Here is a 21,448-nt window from a genome sequence, read left to right as displayed (position 1 = left end):
CAGTGACGGCTCCTTTCCTGAGCTGGTCCCCCCTCCAGGGCGCGGTCCCCTAGGCAAAAATGTCTCCCCTGGTCTGCTACTGCTCAGTGTCTCTGGCTGTCCTCTCCACATCTGCTCCTCCACCGCCGCCGTCTCCTCTCTCTCGTTGTGGATGATCTGTGTACCAGGCTGCGGTGCCTGGCCCCTGCGGCTTCTTCCTCCTCCAGTCTGTCTCCTGGTCGTCTCCACCGCTGTCGGTGTCTCCCCCCGCTGAAAGCAGAAACACAACACCGGCAGTCGTCTGTACATTCGACTTCCCTTGTTTTGCTATTAGTCTACCACCTTCTCCACACCTATTATCCATCTTACAGGGCGGTTCCCTGTTTGTTGTCTTCCGGCGTGACACCCGCAGCTAAACGATACCCACTCCGCTCTCTATCTGTTCATCCCAGGTTGACCCCCCAGCGTGCGCCAGTTCTTCTGGTGACATGTCTTCAAGACTCTGCCTATTTATTAGGTGTGAGAAGGCCCCACTGGAGATCGAACTCCCTCTTATTTCATAATTAAACTTATTTGATTAAATCGCATCTCATCTCTCTGTGCAATTCTTATTTAACCCATTCAATAATTAAACTCTATTTAATTAACCTGTATATCTAATATTATTATTATAATAATAATCCACTCTCTGTGCTCATTAGATTCTCTAACTTGAAACACTCCCCCAATCCGCCACTAGATGGTAGTACAGACCTATATCTAAATATTCCCCTATGGGTAATGAAAACTCCCCAGCACTACCCCCCCTCCGCCACTAGGTGGCGACCTACTCCTCCTCTATGGTGTTTTAGTTGACGTGTCACTTCCTGGTTCTTTATCTGTTGTTATCTCCTCGTGGCTCCTTTGCGGCCATCTTGACTCGGTGCAAATGGCTACTCTCTCAAACAAACGGCCGCTGCCCTCCTTTTTCAAGGCCTAACAACAAAACAACTGTCTCTTAGAGTCTCGTCGGCCAAACAGGTCATAATGATGTCTGCAGGTCACATGACAATAGATGATCTACTAACATGCAAGTACTGAACAGGTCAAAAATAGACTGAATGCCAAATGACGGTAGGTCTGAAAAACGTAGGTAGATTCTCCCGACTCACAGTCCCGCGTTCCCGCCTCTTGCGAGGAAAACAACCCTTATATTACAGACCAACAAAAATGGAATTAACCCCTTAGAACACTGCCTTCCTTCACCGGCCCGTTTGTTTTTCATTCCCTGTAGATAAAACCCATATCTCGGTTTTTCAACACACCATGGCTCACTGCTCATATTATTACAGCTGGCTTCTCTGTCGCTTCTTATTTACGGATGCACTATCTGTTAATTTTTATTTGGCTTAAAAGATCAAAACAACCGTGTGTGCACAGTGAACTCACATCTTTCTCCTAAGCGCTGTTTCTCCTACAGCACTGGTCCGCCTCATGACCGCTCGACTCGACACTCTCTCCCAGGGCTGGCCGGCCTTGCTCGATCATGATTCTCCCACACACGATGACTGTTGTCCAATGTCGCCCCATTATTGAAAAAGTCTTTATCCGTTGTTCTTATCTCTTGCAAATCCGGCTGTCATCATCGGCAACCAACTGTTCCCGTTGTTTTTATCTCTTGCAAATCCGGCTGTCATCGGCAACCAACTGTTCCCGTTGTTTTTATCTCTTGCAAATCCGGGTCACGGCACCAACTGTTAGATCCTGATCAAACTGGCCAGTATCACGTCTTCGTCTGTTTGGCTCTCCATCCAATTCCTCTGTGTTGTCATTTTAATGGTCCTAACGTCTCCGATACTGGCTGATAAGATCCTTATCTCTCCCCGTTAGTACAATCCGCAAACCATAATAATTCTCCACCTCCGTAAGAATTCGACACTTCGACAACGTGAAATACCTTACAAGGAAAAGCGTGGTTTATTTGATAAACAGAAACCTCAGCTCAGATGTTAACAGATTGTATTGTCAAGTTTCAAGTTTCTTCTTACTGTTGCGCTCCAGAGACTGTGCAAGACAAGATAAGTATGAAATAAAAACAGAGTAAAATTAGAAGTAAAAAAAAAAGAGGTCACAGTGTTCAGTTTAGACATATGTACAATGTTCGATGCAGAATAGACGTAGTTACCATACAATATACAATACTGTGCAGTGTACTAATATACAATACTATATAGTGCAAGGCAGAAATGGAGAAATGGGACGAGGTGCAATTTAGGTACAATTCACAGTAGGTGTACGAGTTGTAGTGCAAATCCTTTATCAATAAATATAAAGTGTAAGTGTGTTTGTGTGATCTAAAGTGTGGAGAGTGGGTGCTGCAGTGTGTTGTTTGTTTGAGTGAGTGTGTGCGTGTGGGTGTGTGTGCTGTGTGCATTTGATGGTTGTTGCATAGTGATTATTGTTCGTTTAGCGATTATTGTTCGTTTAGCAGCCTGATGGCCTGGGGATAGAAGCTTCTTCTGAGTCTTTCTGTGCTCGCCTTAAGACTCCGGTATCGCAGCAGTTCAAAGAGGCAGTTGTTCGGGTGGCTCGAGTGCTTAATAATTCTCTTAGCCTTCCCCTTGCACCGCTTGTTGTAAATGTTCTGGAGGGTGGGAAGCCCCCCTCCAATTGTGCGTTCGGCTGAACGTGTCACTCTTTGTAGTCTGCTACGGTCTTGTGCAGTGCTATTCCCAAACCAGGAGGTGATGTTGCCGGTCAGGATGCTCTCTATTGTACATGAGTAGAAGTTCCTAAGGATCTTCTGACTGACTTGGAACTTCCTTAGGCGCCTGAGGAAGTAGAGGCGTTGTCGTGCCTTCTTCACAACACTGTCAATGTGTGTGGTCCATGTCAAGTCCTCGGATATGTGGGCTCTGAGGTACTTGAAACTGTTCACTCTCTCAACCGGTGCCCCGTCAATGCTGAGGGGGCTGTAGTCCTTGACCCCCGACCTCCTGAAGTCCACAATCATCTCTTTTGTTTTGCTGACGTTCAGGGAGAGGCAGTTCTCCTGACACCACTGTGACAGGTTCTCTACCTCTTCCAGGTAGGCCCTTTCGTCGTTGGCAGAGATCAGGCCCACCACTACTGTGTCATCAGCAAATTTGATGATGGTGTTGTTGTTCCGCTGTGCTACGCAGTCATGTGTGTACAGGGAGTAGAGGAGGGGGCTCAGAACACAGCCCTGGGGGGCCCCTATGTTGAGCGTGATGGATGAGGAGGTGCAGTTGCCGGCTCTTACCACCTGGGGTCTGCCCGTCAGGAAGTCCAAGACCCACTGGCACAGGTCATAGTTCAAGCCCAGGTCCCTGAGCTTGGCTATGAGTTTGGAGGGGACTATGGTATTGAATGCTGAGCTGTAGTCGATGAACAGCATTCTCACATAGTTCCCCTGCCTCTTGTCCAGGTGTGATGCTGCTGTGTGCAGCACATGGGCTATGGCATCCTCCGTGGACCTGTTGGGGCGATATGCAAATTGCAGAGGGTCCAGGTTGATGGGGAGTCTATTCTAATGATCTCTCGGTGTGTTCAGATTGTCCTTTCAGTCCAATAGTGATCAGGCCTAGTCGTTAGCCAAGACCATCCTTGTGGTAGCCGAAGCTAATGATGATGTGGCATTCTCCCCCCCCCCCCCTTCGTGATGAGAGGAGAGAGAGTCTCTTCTGGTTTCTCCCCTCTTAGTCTCAGTCAGATTCTAGTCTGATTTTTTGTCTGCCCTACCCGGAACCACTGTCAGCTTTATAGGATCTTCGTCATAGCAACGATAAGCCCACCCCTTCTCTGGTTGTCATGTGCCGCGCTGTCATGACAACCGCGTTTAACCTTTACACACATTTCAAAACGTTTCTCTACTGTTTCATCAAAGATGTCACCCCTCCCCCTCGCTCGTATCAATTTGTTCTTACAAGGAATGTCAACATTCGGCTGGCTGCTAAACATTCTGCTGGCTACTGGACCACTGTTCTATCACCCTCTTCATAGGCAAACCATGCACCTTTTGATCTCTCTGACCCGGCACCGTTTTAGCTGTGGTCATCTCCCCCCAATCTATACATCACATACATTGAATAAACCCTGTTTCTCTCACTAGGGAATGATTTGTGTATTTGTGACAAATTGTGTATTTCCTGTCAGTTATTGCATTAGCAAACATCACAACAGGAAATAATCCTGGTTAACCATACCCCATGCTTAAGTGTGTAATAATGTAATAGTATGATAGTGTAATAGTGTTTAATAGTGTAATTAAGCAATAGCTCCATATTAGCTCAATATATCACAGCTAAGGGGTGTAGTTCAGCCCGACGCAAAGCGGAGTTAATAGCCCCTTAGCTGTGATATAATAACCATATGCCACTGTCTGAAGTGAGCTATTGCTTTTATAAAGTACCAAGTAGGCTATGGCAATATGAAAGTAAGATTCACTTCAGTTTCTTATAATACAAATAATCTTCAAGATAAAATTGGCCCTCCTGGCTGGCTGCACTGCAAGGTGGTTCCTATGCAACATGCACTCAAACAAGCTGCCATCCTTTTTTTCATAGTCGAGCAGATATGCAGACTATTTACCAAGGCCGAATACTGTTTTAACGTACGACCTCAAGTTCAAGTTCAAGTTCTTTAATAGTTGTCATACAGAAGTACAGAATACTTTCATACAAAATGCTTCTTACTGTTACGCTCCAGAGACTGTGCTAGACAAGATAGTATCAAATAACATAATAACATAATATAGCATGAATTTAGAAGAAGAAAATGAGGTCACAGTGTTCGGTATAGACATATGTACAATGTTCTGAGTTACCATATAATATACAATACACAATACTATGCAGTGTACTAATGTACAGTACTATCTAGTGCAAAGCAGAAATGGGATGAGGTACAATTTTAGGTACAATTTACAGTAAGGTGTACGAGTTGTAGTGCAATCCTTCATCCATAAATATAAAGTGTGGGGAGTGGGTGCTACAGTGTGTTTGTTTAAAGTGGGTGTGTGCTATAAGTGTGTGGAGTGGGTGCTACAGTGTGTTTGTTTAAAGTGAGTGTGTGCGTGTGGATGTGTGTGCTATGTGCGTTTGGTGGTTGTTGTTGTGTAGTGTTCATTCATTGTTCGTTTAGCAGCCTGATGGCCTGGGGATAGAAGCTTCTTCTGAGTCTTTCTGTGCTCGCCTTGAGACTCCTGTATTGCTTGCCTGACCGCAGCAGTTCAAAGAGGCAGGACCTAGGACCATTATTATAGTTTTAATATTTTTTCAGGCAAGAATGTAACTATTTAGATTCCCAATATGTGGTCAGTTCATCCAAAAAATGCCTGTTTGATCCAACGTTTTCGGAGATTGAGTGGCTGCGAAAGGACTGGGGTTGACGCATGCCCAGTTTAACTGGGAATCCTGTTCAATGTGAGGTTAACTATCATAACTAATTGCTATATTCCTTAATCTGTAATTCATCAGTATCCCCAGTTAGTAGCAATAATCAACTAATCTGGATAAATCATTGCTTTATCCGTCTGATTCAGATGACACTATTGGCCATTTTGACCTTCTCTTGGTCCATATATGGGCATATTGGGTGTCAGGACTCATAACCCCCAATTTTGGCACCAAGAGGATTCCTCCTTTTAACTGGGCATGCGTCAGCCCCAGTCTCCTCCGTAGACCAGGCCGTCTCATTTAACAAGGCTAAAAAAAAATTCCCTCAGACACAGAGTGATACTGACTTGTGAAAAGGAATTAAAAGCATAGCTGCTCATTATACCATGGGTATGAATGAACCAATCCGATTTGAGCTACTCGTTTTATAATAGTGTGATAATGTAGTGTGTAATAGTGTAATAGAATGTAATAGTGTGCTAGTGTAATAGGAATAGTGCAGGGAGGCCTGCTTTCATTGATCTATGTTTGCCCCGCCCCCTATACTTAAGCCCCGCCTAACATGTAGCCTACTCTCTGTCAGCTGTCCTTGGTAGGCTAGTGACTTGTCAACACTGTTAGGCTTTTTTTCTTTCCCGCAGACAGTGAATGATCTCTGTGTATGTTGTGCGATTTGATACAGATTATAATTAGGCATGTTTGTTCATTCTGTGAGAGAGAGAGAGAGAGAGAGAGAAGACTGTGTGGCTGCAGCCTGGTGGAGATTTGCACTCTACTGAGTGCACCTTTATAGTTTACTTAAAAAGAGCTTCCAAATGTTGTTTTCCCTCTCATATTTTGCCTGTCTACTTTTTCTCCAATCCCCAAATGTAGTCATTATGCCAATTCCCCCCTGGTCATTGTGCTGCCCTACTGTCAGTCTGGGGAGGGTCTAGACTACCACATGCTGCCCTACTGTCAGTCTGGGGAGGGTCTAGACTACCACAATGCTGCCCTACTGTCAGTCTGGGGAGGGTCTAGACTACCACATGCTGCCCTACTGTCAGTCTGGGGAGGGTCTAGACTTCCACATGCTGCCCTACTGTCAGTCTGGGGAGGGTCTAGACTACCACATTCTGCCCTACTGTCAGTCTGGGGAGGGTGTAGACTACCACATGCCTCCTCCGATACATATGGAGTCGCCAGTCGCTTCTTTTCACCTAGGAGTTTCACTGGGAGAGTGCAGTTCACACTATCTCCCTCAGATCAACTCCCTGCTAAACAGGCTCCCAAACCGACCAGTAGGAGTCGCTATTGCAATGACCAGGACTCATATCCCCACTGGCTTCCCACCTGCGAACACTGCCAATAGTGTTCCTAGGGACGACTGACCAAGCCGGGCGTACTGCTGACACTGGGATTTGAAACCTGGGTCTCTGTGGTCGTAGGGTAGCACCTGACACACCCTTTCATTGTTCTTCAACACAACAAGCATTTATCGCGACACGATCACGATCAATGACTTTACTACATGACATTTATGAGCAGTTAAATCCGATCTAGGTTCATTCAGCTTGAGATACACTTTCTTGAATGACACATAACATCTATGTTTTCCCTCCAGATGCGTACACGGACGACGACCTAATGCTTTACTGGAAGAAGGGAAACGAGTCCTTGAACACTGACGAAAGGATATCTCTATCCCAGTTCCTCATCCAGAAGTTCCACACCACTACCAAGCTGGCTTTCTACAGCAGTACAGGTAATCCGCAAAAAAACACAGTACCTCGCTGCAAACTAACGGATGTAATTAGTAAGTATGTTGGAATGTTATCACACAGATGTTCCAAACACGTATGTCCCAAATCAACGGCACAAACAGGATATTAGCTATTGCAGTAGATTAGACATTGCTGGTGTCTATTTCCTGGCTGAAGGGGAGTCCTAAAAAAGACTTGCATAGACCATACTGGTATGGAAATAGTAGGTAGTATTTTTTATGAAGTGGCCATTTTTGTGTTTTTGTCCCTGTGACGTTTGGGGTTTTTGCCCTCACCTGGGAGCAAAAGCCCTGGCGTCGCCCTGGGGTATTTCACCTATTCCTCTATCCTGATTGTTCTGATTAACGCCTGCTGTGTTTTGTTTGCCCTCCTTCATAATGTTCCCATGGTATGCTGTTACTTTGTCAGTTGTTCACTGATCACATACGTGAGTAGTACTCTACCAGCATTTGTTATCGCTCCCGTTTGGAGGATAATTGTGATACCGCGGTCGGTGTGCTTTGCTTAAATTGTATTTGTGTTATTATAAAGTGTATTTACCTTGTTGATGTGTGCCCTGCAAACATCATCCAGTTTCGGATTAGACTGCTTATCTCGTTTTGGAGACTGACTGTCTCCCATTTCCTTTCCCCTTTTCAAAGTATTTGTTTTCGTATTTAGACGTTTGTGGAGTTTGTTTTGTCTCGCCTATTCTGTTACATTATACCAGGTTGTGGAGACTGCGCGTCTCACCTGTATAATTTTGCTACGTGCCTTCCTATGCTCCGTTGTTTCACAATAAAGAACATTGTTAATTGTGAAAGAGCAACCATCGTTTCTGACTCTTCCATTCAACTCTGCACATGGGTCCAGCACACCTACCCCAACTCTAACAGTCCCTGCCCTGGGAAAGGTTCAGCGTGCGGTACTCAGTCCACATTTCTTTTATGTGGCACTATTGATTCACAATATCACAGCATCCTGTTTCTTTTTTCAATTATATTTCTGTCCTTTTCTATTCTATATTCAATAACCCTTTATCGTTTTCTTTTTATCATAACTGTAACTGAGGGGTACAATTCCCTGACTGTATTGATAAGTATGGTATCATTAAACCACTACCGTCTTATGTACTTTAATTACTGGCCATACAGTACATGATATATAAATATGATGAACACTTCCCACAATGAATCGGTTCCACACAAAGTTATAATTAAGTATTTATTGCAGCAAAATGTACATAATATACTTCTCTATTTTACTTTGGATGCGCTTATAAGGCAAAGGAATGTGCGTAGGCAAATCAATAATGAATGTCCATTCTCTGGTTACGCAGGAGGTAATTATACAACCTGAATCTTAGGGAATTATATCTATGGTACACTAGTAATATATAGCGGGAGATACTGGAAGGGTCCCCCCGGTTGTAAGCCAGCAGGGGTAGAGGATCTGTCGGTAGTAGAGCCTGGGTCAACGATGATAAGGAGACTCCGAGTACGGGAGACGGTGCAATAAGATCTTGATCCACAGACGAATACAGCTGTTCTCCGTAGCCTGTAGATCCACAGGGAAGAAAGCTAGCCTGCCTCAGGCTCTCTGAGGCGCAGACTCGACGTGGCTCCTCACAGGGTAAATCCCACACACGTGTAGGCGTCGGCGATTCTCCGCTCCATTAATCACAGGACCAAAAGCAAATATAATCCAGCCGCAAAGGGCTATGTAGTCGTCGGGTAGATTAATCCAGTGTACATGTCCACACGGTTCTCGTCTAGGGCTCCTCGGGTGAAAGCGCCATGAAAGCAGCCCAGCCTGGATAAGCTCTCTAGCTGATACGAGGAAGCGTTGGTGATGCTGGTCACTGTAGAACTTTAGCCGCACGATACACTATACTCAAATAGACTATTACTGACTTAATAGAAATATGTCGCACTCGACGGTATAGCGCCAAACTCTGACAATTCAGTTATTAATTCGCATGCGGTCTCAATGCTCCTATTTGGGGCCAAACAGGCCATACTTCACCGCACGGAGTATCGTGGGTGAGGCTTCAATTTATTGGGTAACATACTTCTGTATTCACCTGCGCCATATTTATATGCACGGTGTTGTGAAGGATCAGATTAAACCGAATATATATATTTATTTATGGATATATATTTAATAGTATTTGTATATCGTTTGATATCCCCTGTATATTCCTTGTACAATATGCACTGAATATCCCTTTAGTCTACTAAACAGCCCATAATAGTTTCATTCTACCATTGGACGAGAACCTGGCGACAGCAGCCATACCCCTAGGTTCAAGTTCAATCGTGCCGACCAACATGTCGTGGCAAGCCCGGTTCCGCGTAGGAATACGTCTGGCGAAATACGAATGGTACTATTTGTTCACAGCGCATATATATATGGCGCAAGTAAAGTAGAACTTTCTTTTAGTCCATTAGTTCTTTACCCTCCAACCTAGTAACAGACGCGAAGCCTCACCCACGACGCACGTGTGGTGCAGTAAGGCCTACTTGGCCTCAGAATAGGCATTGAGATATCGTGTGGATTAATAGTTGAATTGTCATAGTTTGGCACTATACCGTCGAGTTGGACGTATTTCTATTAAGCTAATAATAGTCTATTATGTATGGTGCATCGTTCGGTTAGAGTTATAAAGTGAGCAGCACCCCCATCATTCCTGACGTTATCTGGAGTCTTAACCAGGCTGGGCAGACCACTTGTGGTGCTTGCATCCGAGGAGCTCCGGGCCAGGACGAGTGGACCTGTACATTGGATTACTTTACCCGGACGACGGCGAGCCTTCCACGGCTTGGATTATCTACATGCTTTGGGTGCTTTGATTATTCCATGGATAACGGCCAACACTGCTGAGTGTTGGAACTACCCCCCGGAGAGGAGTCCAGGTGAGACGGCGCTCTACACCAGTGAGGTCGCCTCACGTCTCTCCGTTGTGGACCGGCAGCTACCGTCCACCAGAGGGTCCAGCTGTATTCATCTGCGGACCGAGGTTCTGTGGGCACCGTGTTCAAGACTTTGAATTCTCCCAAGAAATCGTCGGCCAGATGGGATACCGCCAGCGGCTCTTCTAACCCCCCCTCCTACTGTCTTACAACCAGCGGAACCCCCCCCCCCCCCCTTAGTGTATCCAGCTATAATCATTTAAGTACCATCGCTATAGTTCCCTAAAGAACCGGGTTGTATACTTACTCCCTGCGTAACCAGAGATTGGACATTCAATGTTGATTTACCTACGAATACTCATTTGCCATACTGTACAAGTGCATTTCAAATCATAAATGTCATCAAGTGAACGTTGTATATACCCTTTGCTATATAAAATATTCGATTTGTACATTTGTGTGGACTTCGTTTCATCAGGTGGGAAAGTGTTCATCATATCTATATCATGTACTGGATGGCCAGAAGTTAAAGTACAAGAGGTAGTGGTTTAATAATACCATACTTATCAATACAGTCAGGGAATTGTACCCCTCAGTTACAATTGGTCCTTCGAGCCGGATGGTAACTAGTGTAATATTAATATAGTGTTATTAATATTAAAATGGCCTATGATGAACACTCCACGAAACGGTCCTCCTAACGTAGAACGCCCGCAGCGCAGACGACAGCCACCTCAGTACTTAGAGGATTACGCTGTCAGTCAACTACCTAGCCTTCGACAAACGGTAAACGCGGTAAAAGTAGAAAGTAAAATTATGTCTGACCTTAACGACCAGGTTTCCCCGACCACAGAGGCCTTAGTAGGTTCTAATGTAACTGACCAAGCTCACGGTGGGGACCAGGAGGGAGCTGACATGCCTTTACCCCCCGCCAATACCGAAGAAGTAGTCCCCGACCAGCCCCGGGAGGAAGACAACCCTACAGAGAGAGAACTCTGCACGGAAGAAGAGGAGGAGAGCGCCGAGGAAATAGAGCTCCAGGACTCCCCAACGAGTACACCCAGGAGCGGCTCACCCAGGAGCGGCTCATCTCCACAACCGCCTTCCCCCAGCGAAGCGGAGAGGATGCTACAACAGGCGTTCCTCATCAGCCTGACAGCCTCTACCGAACACGATCGACTTCAGGGTGAACGCGATCGACTTCAGGGCGAACGCGATCGACTCCAAGCACAGCAACGGAGCGAAGAAGAGCGCATACGCCTGGAGATGAGACGCCTTCAGACGGAAGAGAATATGGCAAGAGACCGGGCCGACGCCCAGCGCGCCGCTGCCGGTGCCCAAAGAGAAGCAGATCTCACCAAGCGCGAAGTCGAGCGCGACAAGTTACAAGCGCAGCTAATGGAGCAGCTGATCCTCAAGGCAACACCCTCTCCCTCCGCCAGGGGTTCAAGGAACTCGTCGAGACAACAGTCAAGGGCAGCGTCTCCTAACCGAGCAAGCGACCCTGAACTTGACCAACAGACCAAGCCTATACCCCCCGCAGACCCCCTTCCCAGACCGGTCCAAGCGAGACCCAGCTACAAGGAAGGAGCGGCATACACTGCGGAGAAGCTAAATAAACGACTACAGGATCTGGAAGACCTGATAGAGGAAGAAGAGGGAGAGGAGGAGAACCAAGCCCGACGACAGCACAGTACTCCACCGGACCAGGAGGTCCAGTACAGCCCAGGCTATACCCCCGCGGCGCTGCGCTACAGACCCCCGACTCTATTCACGGGTGAGCACGACGCACGACCAGCCCCGAGGAATAGCACCTGGACCAGCGGGCCATGGTACCCTGTCGGTACCAGCCCACAGAGAGGCGCAAGAGGAGACTCGCCTAGGAGGTCTCTCCCCCAACGCTCGCCGATGTATCAGCCATCCACGGCGTCATACATTGCCACGCCGTCGTTTCCAGACTTCACCTATGAGAATCGAGCACAGTACACGGAGCTCCGGATGTGCTTAGAGACAATGATGGTGGATGTCGCTGATGAACGCCACAAGTATGCAATATTACTGAAGCACCTGAAAGTACCGCGAGCGCACAATATAGCGCTAGCCTATGCCACCTCTACGACCCCATACACCGCGGCCCTAGCAGCGCTGGACCAGAGATATGGACGTATATGGGATTACGTAATCCAAGAGATAAGGCATATTGATCGCCTACCCCCAGCAACAGACAATCGCTCATTAGACGACCTGTCAATCAAAGTGCAGTCCCTGGTAGGGATGCTGGGAGCGCAACGGGAAAAGGGCATGCATGAGCTATACGCCAACTCTAACGTCGAGAGGATTTTGGAGAAGCTGCCACCCGCAAGACAAGAGCGTTTTAGGCGGCAGAGGGACTACCGGGATCCTAACGGCCCCGAACCATCCCTCCTTGATCTAGCCGACTTCCTGGCGAGAGAAGTCAGCAGCTTACGACTGGATACGTTCGGGCGGAGCACGCCAAGCTCCAGAGAGGGACCCAGGAGAATAAATGATGGAAGAAGATCGGTGACTGTCATGCACCAATCAGAGTCAGTACCGAGCAGTAAGAGCCACAGTACCCCCTCGAGAAAAGAGAAGTGGAAGATGGTGTGCCCCTACTGTGAGAAAGAACACTGGCTGTCACAATGTGACCTGTTCACAAAGATGAATGCAGAAGAAGTGAGTCAATGGATAAAGTCCAACAGGCGCTGTTACCGATGTGCGCGCAGTCACATGGCAGCCGAATGCCGCCTAAAGAAAAGGTGCAGTCGGTGCGACGGAGCCCATCTAGATATACTACACGACAGTAACAGAAGACGGCCTTCACCTGCACCATCGAGCGGCACCAAGGCAAGTGTCATGTACATTGACCCCGCCAGCAGCAGCGGCGCCCAAGTGCTCTTAAAGGTAGTCCGTGTGACATTGAGCTACCAAGATAAAGTCATGGACACTTACGCCGTCCTTGATGACGGGTCAGAGAAGACCCTTCTGCTCGCGTCCGCTGCGGCCCAGCTGGGACTGCGGGGGAGCGAGAACCAAATGACGATTCGGACAATAAGAAGAGATTTAAAGACGATAAAGGGCGAGAATGTCTCCTTCACTATCGCAGCAAGCGGGCAGCCAGAGCGACGGTATAAGATTACAAATGCTTTCACCAGCCAAGAAATAGGACTATCGCAGTACACCTACCCCATCGCCAAGCTGATGGATAAATATGTGCACCTGCGTCAACTACCTATCCCGCTCATAGACGGCGCTACCCCGACCCTGCTGATAGGCTCCGACCATGCAGAACTCATAGTCCCGATTGACCGGGTCCATACAGGACCCCGAGGCTGTCCTGCAGCAGTCGAGACCCACCTAGGGTGGACACTACAAGGCCCCCTCGCTAAATCTCTCAACCGAACAGCAGCCACTAGCTGCCTCCACTCCAGAACGACAGAAGAAGACACCACTCTCCTGCAGCATGTCGAGAGGCTATGGACACTAGAGACAATGCCCTTTAAGAACGAAAAGAAAGATATTCGTTCTAAAGAAGACATTTACGCCATCAACCTACTCGAGCAAGGGACAAAGAGAGTCACAGTCGGCGGAGTGATGAGATACGCAACTCCACTCCTGAGGCGAGAGGGAATGCCCACCTTTCACGCAAAGAAAGACGCCACGGAGCGCTATCTATTGAACACGGCTCATCTCCACAACCGCCTTCCCCCAGCGAAGCGGAGAGGATGCTACAACAGGCGTTCCTCATCAGCCTGACAGCCTCTACCGAACACGATCGACTTCAGGGTGAACGCGATCGACTTCAGGGCGAACGCGATCGACTCCAAGCACAGCAACGGAGCGAAGAAGAGCGCATACGCCTGGAGATGAGACGCCTTCAGACGGAAGAGAATATGGCAAGAGACCGGGCCGACGCCCAGCGCGCCGCTGCCGGTGCCCAAAGAGAAGCAGATCTCACCAAGCGCGAAGTCGAGCGCGACAAGTTACAAGCGCAGCTAATGGAGCAGCTGATCCTCAAGGCAACACCCTCTCCCTCCGCCAGGGGTTCAAGGAACTCGTCGAGACAACAGTCAAGGGCAGCGTCTCCTAACCGAGCAAGCGACCCTGAACTTGACCAACAGACCAAGCCTATACCCCCCGCAGACCCCCTTCCCAGACCGGTCCAAGCGAGACCCAGCTACAAGGAAGGAGCGGCATACACTGCGGAGAAGCTAAATAAACGACTACAGGATCTGGAAGACCTGATAGAGGAAGAAGAGGGAGAGGAGGAGAACCAAGCCCGACGACAGCACAGTACTCCACCGGACCAGGAGGTCCAGTACAGCCCAGGCTATACCCCCGCGGCGCTGCGCTACAGACCCCCGACTCTATTCACGGGTGAGCACGACGCACGACCAGCCCCGAGGAATAGCACCTGGACCAGCGGGCCATGGTACCCTGTCGGTACCAGCCCACAGAGAGGCGCAAGAGGAGACTCGCCTAGGAGGTCTCTCCCCCAACGCTCGCCGATGTATCAGCCATCCACGGCGTCATACATTGCCACGCCGTCGTTTCCAGACTTCACCTATGAGAATCGAGCACAGTACACGGAGCTCCGGATGTGCTTAGAGACAATGATGGTGGATGTCGCTGATGAACGCCACAAGTATGCAATATTACTGAAGCACCTGAAAGTACCGCGAGCGCACAATATAGCGCTAGCCTATGCCACCTCTACGACCCCATACACCGCGGCCCTAGCAGCGCTGGACCAGAGATATGGACGTATATGGGATTACGTAATCCAAGAGATAAGGCATATTGATCGCCTACCCCCAGCAACAGACAATCGCTCATTAGACGACCTGTCAATCAAAGTGCAGTCCCTGGTAGGGATGCTGGGAGCGCAACGGGAAAAGGGCATGCATGAGCTATACGCCAACTCTAACGTCGAGAGGATTTTGGAGAAGCTGCCACCCGCAAGACAAGAGCGTTTTAGGCGGCAGAGGGACTACCGGGATCCTAACGGCCCCGAACCATCCCTCCTTGATCTAGCCGACTTCCTGGCGAGAGAAGTCAGCAGCTTACGACTGGATACGTTCGGGCGGAGCACGCCAAGCTCCAGAGAGGGACCCAGGAGAATAAATGATGGAAGAAGATCGGTGACTGTCATGCACCAATCAGAGTCAGTACCGAGCAGTAAGAGCCACAGTACCCCCTCGAGAAAAGAGAAGTGGAAGATGGTGTGCCCCTACTGTGAGAAAGAACACTGGCTGTCACAATGTGACCTGTTCACAAAGATGAATGCAGAAGAAGTGAGTCAATGGATAAAGTCCAACAGGCGCTGTTACCGATGTGCGCGCAGTCACATGGCAGCCGAATGCCGCCTAAAGAAAAGGTGCAGTCGGTGCGACGGAGCCCATCTAGATATACTACACGACAGTAACAGAAGACGGCCTTCACCTGCACCATCGAGCGGCACCAAGGCAAGTGTCATGTACATTGACCCCGCCAGCAGCAGCGGCGCCCAAGTGCTCTTAAAGGTAGTCCGTGTGACATTGAGCTACCAAGATAAAGTCATGGACACTTACGCCGTCCTTGATGACGGGTCAGAGAAGACCCTTCTGCTCGCGTCCGCTGCGGCCCAGCTGGGACTGCGGGGGAGCGAGAACCAAATGACGATTCGGACAATAAGAAGAGATTTAAAGACTATAAAGGGCGAGAATGTCTCCTTCACTATCGCAGCAAGCGGGCAGCCAGAGCGACGGTATAAGATTACAAATGCTTTCACCAGCCAAGAAATAGGACTATCGCAGTACACCTACCCCATCGCCAAGCTGATGGATAAATATGTGCACCTGCGTCAACTACCTATCCCGCTCATAGACGGCGCTACCCCGACCCTGCTGATAGGCTCCGACCATGCAGAACTCATAGTCCCGATTGACCGGGTCCATACAGGACCCCGAGGCTGTCCTGCAGCAGTCGAGACCCGCCTAGGGTGGACACTACAAGGCCCCCTCGCTAAATCTCTCAACCGAACAGCAGCCACTAGCTGCCTCCACTCCAGAACGACAGAAGAAGACACCACTCTCCTGCAGCATGTCGAGAGGCTATGGACACTAGAGACAATGCCCTTTAAGAACGAAAAGAAAGATATTCGTTCTAAAGAAGACATTTACGCCATCAACCTACTCGAGCAAGGGACAAAGAGAGTCACAGTCGGCGGAGTGATGAGATACGCAACTCCACTCCTGAGGCGAGAGGGAATGCCCACCTTTCACGCAAAGAAAGACGCCACGGAGCGCTATCTATTGAACACGGAGCGGCGCCTAGCCAAAGACCCCGCTCAAGAGGGTGTGTACCGCGCTGAGATTGAGAAGCTAATCACAGCGGGACACGTGACAAAGATTGACATTAAAGAGGCCGATCAGACGACCGAATCATGGTACGTGCCGCATCACAAGGTCCACCACAACGGCAAGGATCGCATTGTGTTTAACTGCAGCTACCAGATCGGATCCCAAAATCTGAATAAAGAGCTCTTGCCCGGCCCCACACTCGGCCCCTCCCTACTAGGCGTGCTACTGCGCTTCCGCCAGGACAAGGTGGCTATCAGCGGGGATATCAAAGGGATGTTCCTGCAGGTGAGACTAGTGGAGGAGGACAAGCCCCTGCTGCGGTTCCTATGGAGAGAGAGGATCGGAGATGAGAACCCAGCCATCTACCAGTGGGAAGTACTCCCCTTCGGAACCACATGCAGCCCGTGCTGTGCTACATTTGCACTACAGAAACACGTCGCAGAGGACCCAGCAGCAGATGAAGAGGTCCGACACAGTGTGAAGAACAGTTTCTACGTGGACAACTGTTTACGAAGCGTTTCGACTCAAGAAGAAGCCGAGGCTCTCCTAATCAAGCTACGCGCCTCCCTGATCAAAGGCGGCTTTGATCTCAGGCAGTGGGCCAGCAGTGACCCGCACGTATTGCGCAGCCTCTCCCCCGCGGACAAGGCTGCCAGCAGCGAGACCTGGATGGCGACCATCCCAGGAGAAGCCCAAGAAATGACACTAGGACTAGTCTGGCGCTTCAAAACAGACTCGCTCCACTATAGACACAAACCCCTGACTCCAGAGCAGGGAAGGTCGACGGCGACACCGACCACCAGACGGAGTGTGTACAGAACACTCGCCAGACAATATGACCCGTTGGGATGTATTCTACCTTACACCACCAGGGCAAAGATGATTGTACGAGCACTATGGGACAAGGACCAGGGCTGGGACGACCCCATACCCGCACACCTTGCCTCAACATGGAGAGAGTGGGAGACGGAACTCCGCTCACTCCCAGGCGTCAATATACGCCGCAGCTACTTCCCATCCACAGTGAGGCCAGAGACATGCAAGATTGATCTACACGTCTTCAGCGACGCCTCCGAAGTAGCCTATGGATCGGTGGCCTACTTGCGTGCCCAAGAGAAGGGAGGAAAGATACACACTGCTTTCATCCTGGCTTGCTCAAGAATAGCCCCACGAAAGCAACAATCTATCCCGCGTCTAGAGCTCTGCGCAGCCCTAGCAGGAGCGCATCTAGCCACGTTAATCCAACGTGAACTCACCATTCCGGTGCACAGAACAATCTTGTGGTCAGATTCCACGACAGTACTCACATGGATCAAGTCTGATTCATGCAGATACAAAGTCTTCGTGGGAGTCAGAGTCACCGAGATTCAAGAGTTAACAGAAGCAGCGAGCTGGCGGTATGTGGACACCAAACACAACCCAGCTGACGTCATCACCCGGGGAATGTCTCTGGATGACCTCACCCGTCGCAACATCTACAGTGACGGACCAGAATTCCTCAAGCTCCCGGAAGAAGAGTGGCCTACGCCCACCCCACGGGAAGCAAGTAACGAGGAGGCTGAGAACAAGAAACCTATGTTCTGTGGACTGAGCACAGTCGCCTCCGCAGACCCCAACATAGATGACTGCATTACCCTGGAGAGTGCGCAGCAGGAGACATTCCTGTGGCACCACCCAGGGATTCAGTCCACCACTGACATTTCCGCAGCTGACTACGAGGAAGCAGAGCTTCTTCTACTACAGCGAGCCCAGAGAGGCTCGTTCCCCGATGAGCTGGACTGTCTGCAGGGAGGAAGGCCCGTCCCGTCAGACAGCAGACTGCTCCACCTGGCACCCGAGAGTGACGCCCATGGTCTCATCAGAGGGGGTGGTCGCCTGCGGAGAGCCCCCGATCTATCGGATGACGTTAAGTACCCGATGGTCTTGAGCGGCCGACACAGGGTCACAGAGCTGATCATGGAGAAATACGACGAGGATGTACACCACGCAGGAGCAGAGAGAGTCTTCGCGGAGATCAGACGTCGCTATTGGATACTTCAAGGAAGAGAAGCGGTGCGACGCTTCCAGCGAACCTGTCTAGACTGCCGAAAGTGGCGCAAGCAGCCCAGCATACCACGGATGGCTGACTTACCCCCCTGTCGCCTCCGACTCAGCGACAAGCCATTCCACTCCACAGGCATGGACTGTTTTGGCCCGTTGTATATAAAGAGAGGAAGAGGAACCGAGAAGCGGTGGGGTATTGTATTCAAATGCATGACCACCAGAGCGATACATATCGAGCTCCTTCCGACCATGAGCACAGACTCATTCCTTATGGCCTTCCGAAGATTCACATCACGGAAAGGAAAACCGTCTACATTGTTGTCTGATCACGGGACAAACTTCAAAGGCGGAGAAAGAGAGCTGAGAGAGAGCTTCCAAGCTATGGGCCCAGAACTTAAGACCCACCTAGCTCCATCCCAGATTGACTTCCAGTTTAATCCCCCGAACGCACCCCACTTCGGTGGAACCTGGGAACGAGAAGTACGTTCTATAAAGACAGCCCTGTACGCCGTGCTTGGGGCCCAGACTGTGGCGGAGGAAGTCCTAATGACAGTCCTCACGGAGATCGAGGGAGTATTGAACTCAAAACCCCTCGGTTACGTTTCCAGTGATGTAGCAGATGTCGACCCAGTCACCCCCAACACACTCTTAATGGTGTGGCTGGACCCCGCGCTACCCCAGACAATGTACAGGCCTGAAGAAGCGAACGGCCGAAGAATGTGGAGGTACAGTCAAGTACTAGCTGACAAGTTTTGGAGCAGCTTCCTACTCCACTACCTACCGTCTCTACAGACCCGCCAGAAGTGGGTAAAAGAGAGAGACAATTTGACAGAAGGAACAGTCGTCATGATTATCGACCAGTCACTACCCAGAGCTATGTGGCCGGCTGGCCGCGTAAGCAAAGTGATCACCGGTGCCGATGGCAAGGTCCGAGCAGCTGAAGTACTCGTCCAAGGGCGAACTTACACACGACCCGTGGCGAGGCTAATAGAACTGCCCCGACTCCCAGATACTATCGATGATGACCATGACCCCATGACTTTGTGAGTTGACTGACCCTTACAGCGGACCTTGAGTGGTAGACAGTGCGGTTAATCTGTCTCTGCTTAGCTAATTAGGTGGGACTAATTAGGGGGCGGCTGTTGTGAAGGATCAGATTAAACCGAATATATATATTTATTTATGGATATATATTTAATAGTATTTGTATATCGTTTGATATCCCCTGTATATTCCTTGTACAATATGCACTGAATATCCCTTTAGTCTACTAAACAGCCCATAATAGTTTCATTCTACCATTGGACGAGAACCTGGCGCCAGCAGCCATACCCCTAGGTTCAAGTTCAATCGTGCCGACCAACATGTCGTGGCAAGCCCGGTTCCGCGTAGGAATACGTCTGGCGAAATACGAATGGTACTATTTGTTCACAGCGCATATATATATGGCGCAAGTAAAGTAGAACTTTCTTTTAGTCCATTAGTTCTTTACCCTCCAACCTAGTAACAGACGCGAAGCCTCACCCACGACGCACGTGTGGTGCAGTAAGGCCTACTTGGCCTCAGAATAGGCATTGAGATATCGTGTGGATTAATAGTTGAATTGTCATAGTTTGGCACTATACCGTCGAGTTGGACGTATTTCTATTAAGCTAATAATAGTCTATTATGTATGGTGCATCGTTCGGTTAGAGTTATAAAGTGAGCAGCACCCCCATCGTTCCTGACGTTATCTGGAGTCTTAACCAGGCTGGGCAGACCACTTGTGGTGCTTGCATCCGAGGAGCTCCGGGCCAGGACGAGTGGACCTGTACATTGGATTACTTTACCCGGACGACGGCGAGCCTTCCACGGCTTGGATTATCTACATGCTTTGGGTGCTTTGATTATTCCATGGATAACGGCCAACACTGCTGAGTGTTGGAACTACCCCCCGGAGAGGAGTCCAGGTGAGACGGCGCTCTACACCAGTGAGGTCGCCTCACGTCTCTCCGTTGTGGACCGGCAGCTACCGTCCACCAGAGGGTCCAGCTGTATTCATCTGCGGACCGAGGTTCTGTGGGCACCGTGTTCAAGACTTTGAATTCTCCCAAGAAATCGTCGGCCAGATGGGATACCGCCAGCGGCTCTTCTAACCCCCCCTCCTACTGTCTTACAACCAGCGGGACCCCCCCCCCCCCCTTAGTGTATCCAGCTATAATCATTTAAGTACCATCGCTATAGTTCCCTAAAGAACCGGGTTGTATACTTACTCCCTGCATAACCAGAGATTGGACATTCAATGTTGATTTACCTACGAATACTCATTTGCCATACAAGTGCATTTCAAATCATAAATGTCATCAAGTGAACGTTGTATATACCCTTTGCTATATAAAATATTCGATTTGTACATTTGTGTGGACTTCGTTTCATCAGGTGGGAAAGTGTTCATCATATCTATATCATGTACTGGATGGCCAGAAGTTAAAGTACAAGAGGTAGTGGTTTAATAATACCATACTTATCAATACAGTCAGGGAATTGTACCACTCAGTTACACACGGCGAACAATCTAGTGCCAACCTCATTTCTGTCTCGTATTCTTGGGCAAGGCCGGGCATGTACAGACATTTCTTGACGGTGGCTTTGAACCTGACTCTGGAGGCATGGCCTTGGCGCCTGTGGACCGCTGTCCAATAGGAGAATGAAATATTATGGTCTGTACTAGGCTAAAGGGATATTCCGTGTATATGTACAAGGAATATACAAGGGATATCAAACGATATACAAATATTATGCAATATATATCAATCAATAAATATATATATTCGGTTTAATCTGATCCTTTGTAACAATAACTATATCAACATATCATTATTTTAAATTCATGTCAAGTTTATTTGTATAGTCCTAAATAACACTCACATGCCACCCGGAGGGCTTAACATGGAACAACACCCCCTGACTTCAGTGAAGACAAGGAGAAACTCCCTCAAAAGCCTTAGAACAAATTCCAGGCCAGCCAGGCATGCACC

The 21,448-nt window shown here is 49.1% G+C and overlaps 1 protein-coding gene across 1 annotated transcript in view; it reads left to right on the top strand.

Annotated features, from left to right (window-relative positions):
- LOC311226229 (gamma-aminobutyric acid receptor subunit rho-1-like) overlaps positions 1-21,448 on the top strand; it is a gene marked incomplete at both ends in the record, with an annotated part of 121,598 nt that overhangs the window by 56,983 nt on the left and 43,167 nt on the right. The window contains one exon of the mRNA XM_084311621.1: positions 6,979-7,119. Within this exon, the coding sequence (XP_084167747.1) occupies positions 6,979-7,119 (141 nt within the window). The remainder of the gene's footprint in view (positions 1-6,978; positions 7,120-21,448) is intronic.

Source organism: Notolepis coatsorum (assembly GCF_963971535.1).
Source record: "Notolepis coatsorum genome assembly, chromosome: 3".
Classification (NCBI taxonomy): domain Eukaryota; kingdom Metazoa; phylum Chordata; class Actinopteri; order Aulopiformes; family Paralepididae; genus Notolepis; species Notolepis coatsorum.
The sequence above is the reverse complement of the archived record's forward strand: the minus strand, read 5'-3'. Positions and strand labels throughout refer to the sequence as shown.